This window comes from Engraulis encrasicolus, chromosome 7 (assembly GCF_034702125.1).
Source record: "Engraulis encrasicolus isolate BLACKSEA-1 chromosome 7, IST_EnEncr_1.0, whole genome shotgun sequence".
NCBI classification, from domain to species: domain Eukaryota; kingdom Metazoa; phylum Chordata; class Actinopteri; order Clupeiformes; family Engraulidae; genus Engraulis; species Engraulis encrasicolus.
This window is the reverse complement of record NC_085863.1, coordinates 42,364,384-42,371,883: the sequence shown is the minus strand read 5'-3', so window position 1 is coordinate 42,371,883 and position 7,500 is coordinate 42,364,384. Positions and strand designations below refer to the sequence as shown.

The window sequence follows — 7,500 nt, the reverse complement described above, 5'->3', positions numbered from 1 at the left end:
TTCTGCTAATGTTAAGTTAGCCCACTCTTTTTACAAACTACTTTGAATATCACAATAGTGAATTCAGAACCATACGTTGGAAATGTCAGATACAGAGGTGAAAACTTGTGTCATATCTAGCATTCGTACATATTTGCAACACATTTTTTTCGTCCAAGGAGTTAAAGGCTCTCGGTTGTGTTGTTATTAGCTATATGCTAACGCTTGCCCAAATCAACAACGGTTAACTTTCTGTGTGACCATCGTAAGAGCAAAAGTAGCCCTTACCAAAAGATTAATTTAGCTACTACACTTATTAGCGCTGCATTTTGAACACTATCAGAACGACATATGTTTCAGATATGAAGCAGCGTATGTGTATTTCTTAATTATTCATGGCCTCTTACTTTGTTTGTGCTTCATCCGCCATGCTGCACGTGAGCGCTAGTCTCTTGACTCAAGTCAAGTCAAGTGTTCACGAGCATCCATCCAGATATGATTTCAACAATTTTCTTCACATGCTTTGGGTTTAAATAATGGGTAACACTTTGATGCCTAATGCAGGTCTATGCAATATAGTGTATTAATTATCCGAAGATGATGTTGCTCTGCAGAGTTTGCATGACTGACGACGAGGGTTTACAGTAGAGATTACAGAATCAACACAGACACTAGCTTAGTAAACCAGCGCCACCCGCTGGACGCCAACATTTTTCACATTTAGGCTGGTCTGCCCTACAAAGCAAAAAGGCAGTAACTGCGCAGAGCTCAAAACGGAGTCAGTTGACTTTGAAATGATACTGCAATCCAGACTAGTATATGTGTTTTTGGGAGATTATTGACATGTGACAGTTTTGTTACTTTATTACTACCTTTTTTGCAGATTCTATTTAACTTAAGAATTTTATATATATGGCATTAAAGTCATAGTAACTCATTTTGAACAGCAATGCAGTTACTGCCTTTTTGCTTTGTAATCTCAGGCTACCCAGACACCTAGAACTAGAGACCAGCGGGGCCGGGGACTAGGTTGTGCTAGGTGGCCGCGACAGGTTGGCTGAAAAGGTGGGGCGTTGTCGCTAGTCAAGACTAGTCACCAGGGGATTTAGGAATACATTGTATAACTTACTGTAATAGCGTACATCAAATTACGAAAGAGAAACAGACCCCATTTCCTACAACATTGTTGACTTCTATTGGGCAGCTGGTGTGATTGTACACACACACACACACACACACACACACACACACACACACACACACACACACACACACACTTGTGTATTGTCAACAAATACAGGTATGCATACTAAAAATCATGGGTGGGGAACCTATGTTTATCCAGCCCCAATATCATTTTAATGTTATGCAGTTTCATTTGAAATATGTTGTGTTTTGTAAAGCAATGTTAGACATTACATTTGCAATGAAATTCTTTATATTTCAGGGGACCTAGTGAAAGTGGGGTCTGTTGTAAAGGTGACCACCTTTAACATAGGCCTAATAAAGTGCAGGGGGAAATCCTGGTTTGTGTTCATATGGCCCTTGGAGGACTTTATAAAATTTGGAGAGGCGACCCTTTGAATGAAAAAGGTTCCACACCATATACATTATAAGACATGCTGTATGCACAAAGCACAGCTGTGCATGTATTTACAATGTTATGCATTCTGATATTGCAGTAGATTGTGTTCCTTTTCCTAGAGTGAAAATGCAATATCTTGGATCAGTTTAGTATGTGGAATATCTTGGATTCCTTAGCAGTGTGTTTCAAACTGAAGGTCATTGACTGTGTCTTGGACCTGGTACCTAAAAATAGAACATAAGGGGCCTAAATAGAGTCGAGGCGAACCCAGAACGCTGGAGAGCTGAGCAACCCAGTTAGGTGTGGAAAATACACCTGCCGTGCTTTTCCTGTAGTATAAAGTCTCAGCACAAGAGGGCACTATGCGCAAACATTTCATCAACATTGCAACGACACTCATTGTGCAGTGCAGTGTTGTTTCATGAAGAAGCGGTCCAAGGTGAGCACCAGAATATTTTTAAATGATGCGGAAATATCCCTTTCCATGCTGATCTTTATTATTTTAAAGCAGACATGATCGACTGAGTACAATTTAATCAAAGATTTTCTGTTATTGTCGACGTAATGACGCCACTTCCTCTTCCTGCCCAGGGAGGAGGCGCGGTAAACACAAGTGAAATGGTACATTAGAAATGCCAGCTGCGCTTCTAGACCAACTTTACAAGATGTAACATAACCTGTCACATTGAACTCTTGTCATGTGTGGTGTCAAACGAGTGAACTAATCTGTTCAACTAATCAGTTTGGCGCTTGTGGTCATGTGCCGCTAGTTGAGGTGTGTGTTTGTGTGCATGTGTTGTGAGTGACAAGAGTCAGGATGCATCGGAGTATCTCCAGTCTGCCTCTGGCTCCAGCGATCAAAGTCAAACTCGCCACCGCCGGTTTCGACACTTGCGCAGACCTGTCGGACCTGCGACCACTGCAGCTGAGTAAAGGTAGTTGGGGTGGTGAGAATACGTCTGTTTAGGGGACACTCAGAATCCACACACACACACACAAACCAACACAAGTGAACATTGAGCTATTGCAGCCTAAATAAAACAAAAGTTTATCAGTAGGGAATAGCTTACTTTATCTACATGCATCCTTGGCTTTGCTGTGGCCCAGTCTACAGAGCTGGAGGTTACAGATGTTATCACCAAGCAATGTTATAGCTTATTACTAATGAGTGAGGAAGATGAATAGAGTAGAGTAGAGTACTTTTATTAATCCCGAAAGGAATATGAATGAGGCTGTGTACTACTGTGTGTGTGTGTGTGTGTGTGTGTGTGTGTGTGTGTGTGTGTGTGTGTGTGTAGAGGCGTGTATCTCCCAGCAGGAGGCGCTCGAGGTGCTGCAGTCGATTCGCTCTGATGCAGACAGAGGAGGGGGTAAGGCTGGGGGTGGAGCCTCAGTCGTGGGTGTGGCTAACCAGGTGGGTGTGTGTTCCGTGTCTCAATCCACGCACTTGTGCGCTTCGGGCACCGTTTTTCACGACACTATGCAGCAGTGGCGGCTGGTAGTCTGTCAAACAGGGGAGGCTGTTCAATTACAATATGTCCAGAACGCAAAAAAAAAAGGGGGGGGGGGGGTCAATTTTGACACACACCTTATATTGGTCCTGTCACATATGGCCTGCCCTCACACACTGAAGGACTCTTGTTGAAACAAATTTGTTAATCATTAATCATTATCCCCCTTGTAGCCTATTCATAGGGAAATGTTTTTATTATTATTATTATTCATTAGGCCTACCTCCGCCACATAATGATGTGATTGAGTTTGCCTTCGTTGTCTTTGTTCATTACTGGGTGCACGGCTTAACAGCACAGTAGGAAAGGACTCGCCACTCACGGGACTTGGCAGTTAACCAGTTGATCAGACACCACGAAAGCTCAAAAGAAAAGTTTGTTCTTCCCTACCTTTTTCACCAAGTCAATATTAGGCAGTGCTCTGCTCTGCTCCTTGATATTCATTTTCTCCTCATAAGGACGACTGGAATTCGCCAGAATTTAATCCACAATGCTTGGCATTTCATTTTGCATAGCTCTCTAGCTTTCTTGCAAGCTAGCAATAACGAAAAGTAGGCAACCTCAACTTTTGAATTGGGAGATTAAAAAGGATAAGGACGTGCCACTATTAAGACTTTATTCGCAACACTAGGTTTACAAGAATATGTACACAAAACTGGAGTACAACGCAATGAATAGCTTCCCCACTGGTTATCACGACGAAACTTCTCAGTCAAATTAATAACATATCCGCATTTCGAAATGAAATCAACTACTGTAGCCTACTGACACGGGGTTCACCCAATCACAAGTCGGAGCTCCAGTCTCCGGTCCCTCCCCCCTCCTCTCTCTTCTCCATTCACTCCCAGTGAGGCTCAGTCTCAAAATTAAAAAAATTTCACGGCAATAGCCAATGACCGTTTAGCATTTTGCCATTGAAAAAGCGCACAATCCCACATGCCATTGAAGTCCATTGAGACTCGACTCGCTTGCGTTGTCATGAGCGAAAAAAAAAAAACTCGTGCGAGCTTCGGGATCTTATTACAGATTGGTTTAATCTCTAAATTGAGCACATGCATCTATGGAGCTGGGTCTGAAATAGCAATGATATTAAGTCGTGTAAAGCATTAGTTTACATACTATTTCTCCGTGATTTTGGACAGGAGGCGGCGCCTCCCTTGTACTCAAAGAGGAATCGCCTCTGCTATGCAGTGAGTGAAGACATCAGTGCACTGTGTGAAAGTGAAAGTGAAAGCCCATTGGGAAACTCCAACTCCCATTGTCATTGTGACACAGCACTCCACAGCACACAAGTGAACACTGCACACAACAAAATTGCATTTATGCCTCACCCGTGCAAGGGGGCAGCCCTCAATGGCGCCCCAAGGGAGCAGTGCGGTGGGACGGTACCATGCTCAGGGTACCTCAGTTATGGAGGAGGATGGGGGAGAGCACTGGTTAATTACTCCCCCCACCAACCTGGCGGGTCGGGAGTCAAACCGACAACGTTTGGGCTACAAGTCTGACACCCTAACTGCTTACCCATGACTGCCTAAGTGCACTGAGCACTAACCGTCAGTGCACGGACACAAGTGCGTGGATTGAGACATAGGGGCTGTGTGTTTGTGTATGTCAGAGAGAGACAGACTGAGAGAGAGAGAGAATTAAGTCTGTGTGTGTGAGAGTAGAGGCTAAGTTTGTGTGTGTGTGTGTGTATTTCCTCAGGTGAGCCAGGTGTGTGTGTGTGGGGGGGGGGCGAGGGGCGGGGTGACTGCGTTGCAGCTGCTGCAGACTGAGCGTGCTCGGGGTGATATTATCACCGGATGCTCCGCCCTCGACGCTGCTCTGGGGGGTGGAGTTCCGCTCGGGAAAACCACAGAGATCTGCGGAGCGCCGGGAGTCGGGAAAACACAACTGTGGTCAGCACACGCACACGCACACACACACACACACACACACACACACACACACACACACACACACACACACACACACATGCTGGATCTCCAATGGTGCACTTCAGTGTTCATGTTAATCAGTGCGTGTGGCGTATTAATTAGGCACTGAAACATAATGCCTGAAGTGCACCATCTGAGACACTGCTACAGTCTGCCTGTCTGCCATGTGCAGGGCTGATAGTATTCAGGCTCCATGCCTGATTTCAGGCTTGACAGAGTTTGCAAAAATAAAAACATTGACAATAATTAGCCATTAGGTTATTCTTATCTCAGAAAAGTGTTACAGGTTGGGGGTTTTCTTCTACTATCCGGCTTGAATAATGGTCATACACAGGCTAAATGTTTGAATAATGTGTCAAGATCTTGTCGTCGTCGTTAGAGGAGAGGAAAAAGTTCAGGCTCAGGATTTTTTTTCAATATCACCCCTGCCTGTGTGTGTGTGTGTGTGTGTGTGTGTGTGTGTGTGTGTGTGTGTGTGTGTGTGTGTGTGTGTGTGTGTGTGTGTGTGTGTGTGTGTGTGTGTGTGTGTGTGTATGCAATACTTCTAATAATAATGTGATTGTCCAAACTATAATGTAAATGTTGGCCTCCTAGGCCCATAGAGTATCCTCTTATATTGTTTATTTAGTAATAATAGGTTATAAACATGACAATATAGACAATGCAATGTAATAACATCACAACTCACCGTTCTTTTCTGTGTGCATGCCTGTATGTGTGTTTGTGTGTGTGTCTGCGTGTGCCTGTGTGTTTGTTTGTGCACGTGCGCCTGTGTGTGTGTGTGTGTGTGTGTGTGTGTGTGTGTGTGTGTGTGTGTGTGTGTGTGTGTGTGTGTGTGTGTGTGTGTGTGTGTGTGTGTGTGTGTGTGTGTGTGTGTGTGTAGTATGCAGCTGGCGGTGTGTGTGCGTCTGCCGGAGTGTGTGGGTGGCCGGGGGGCAGAGGTGCTCTACATCGACACAGAGGGAAGCTTCCTGGTACAGAGAGCAGCCGAGATGGCACACGCAGCCATACAGAAACACACACACCACACAGGTGAGGGGGCGGGGGCGACGTAGGCACAGAGGTGTCAATCCCGGGTTCAGAAAGTAAAAACCCTGCCACAAATTGGATCCAACCATCTCCGAATCACCTGATAATTGAACACTCAAGACCAGCTGCTTATTAGAGTCACCTGTGTTGGAAGGAAACTGTGGCAGGGTTTTTACTTTCTGGACCAGGAATTGACACCTCTGCGTCTAAACCAGTGGTTTTCAAAGTGTGTGTGTGTGTGTGTGTGTGTGTGTGTGTGTGTGTGTGTGTGTGTGTGTGTGTGTGTGTGTGTGTGTGTGTGTGTGTGTGTGTGTGTGTGTAGTGTGTCTGTTAGGGGTGTAAAGGTATACTAAAATCACAGTTCGGTAAGTACCTCGGTTTTGGGGTCACAGTTCAGTACATTTTCGGTACAATATATGGGAACAAAATGGAACAAACATTTTCTTCCTCAGCACATGATATCAACATAACCAAACCAAAATACTGTCAAAATACAAACCAAAAAAAGGAAAATACATTCCAACTGCTACTTTGGGTCGGAGATCTCATCAGTTTAAGAAATAGCACTTTTTTCAAGGTCTCACAAAGATCAAGCCTCTACACTTTTTATTCTTGCATTCTCTCTCAGCATTCTGCATAAGCCACTGCATGTAGTGGCAGCATCATGTAAAAACATGAACAGAGTAGCCTGTTACTCTACTTTTCGGTACAGCACTGTTCGGTTAGGTATGAATACAATACATTATACCATTACAGGCCTAGTGTCTTTAGTGTGTGTGTGTGTGTGTGTGTGTGTGTGTGTGTGTGTGTGTGTGTGTGTGTGTGTGCGTGTGTGGACGCGCACACAATAGTTCTAATAACAATGTGATTGTTCAAAGCATGATGTAAATGTTGGCCTCCTTGGCCCATAGAGTATCCTCTTATATTGTTTATTTAGTAATAATAGGTTATAAACATGACAATACAGACACAGTCATGTAATAACATCATTGGCAGTGTAATAACAGCATGGCCATGTAAATACTGTATAGAGCAACAAAGTACTGTGTGACCGATATATACACGTAATACAAACAAGTCCATACATGTGTTGAATCACTTGTGTATCCTATAAGTGTGTGTGTGTGTGTGTGTGTGTGTGTGTGTGTGTGTGTGTGTGTGTGTGTGTGTGTGTGTGTGTGTGTGTGTTTTTGTGTGTGCGCGTGTGCGTGTGTAGATGTGAAGGGTGTGACAGTGGAGAGCATCCTGTCTCAGCTGTGGCTGCTGCGTTGTCACGACTACACAGAGCTGCTGGCACACACACACCTGCTAAATGACTTCCTCAACACACACCCTCAGGTACAGTACACACACACACACACACACACACACACACACACACACACAGCATGGTCATCCAGGATGTACAGGCGTTACACACTCATGCATAGATATCTGCCCCATGGGTTGCATTCCATTC

The 7,500-nt window shown here is 44.5% G+C and overlaps 2 protein-coding genes across 2 annotated transcripts in view; one reads left to right on the top strand and one right to left on the bottom strand.

Annotated features, from left to right (window-relative positions):
• LOC134451852 (inactive serine/threonine-protein kinase TEX14-like) overlaps positions 1 to 547 on the bottom strand; it is a 20,950-nt gene extending 20,403 nt beyond the window's left edge. The window contains exon 1 of the mRNA XM_063202250.1: positions 387 to 547. The gene's annotated coding sequence lies outside the window, so the exon portion shown is untranslated. The remainder of the gene's footprint in view (positions 1 to 386) is intronic.
• A 1,505-nt stretch (positions 548 to 2,052) lies between these two features.
• Positions 2,053 to 7,500, top strand: part of rad51c (RAD51 paralog C) — a 10,412-nt gene continuing 4,964 nt past the window's right edge. The window contains exons 1-5 of the mRNA XM_063202564.1: positions 2,053 to 2,499; positions 2,863 to 2,941; positions 4,809 to 4,973; positions 5,896 to 6,044; positions 7,258 to 7,379. Of these exons, the coding sequence (XP_063058634.1) occupies positions 2,382 to 2,499; positions 2,863 to 2,941; positions 4,809 to 4,973; positions 5,896 to 6,044; positions 7,258 to 7,379 (633 nt within the window). The 5' untranslated portion in view covers positions 2,053 to 2,381. The remainder of the gene's footprint in view (positions 2,500 to 2,862; positions 2,942 to 4,808; positions 4,974 to 5,895; positions 6,045 to 7,257; positions 7,380 to 7,500) is intronic.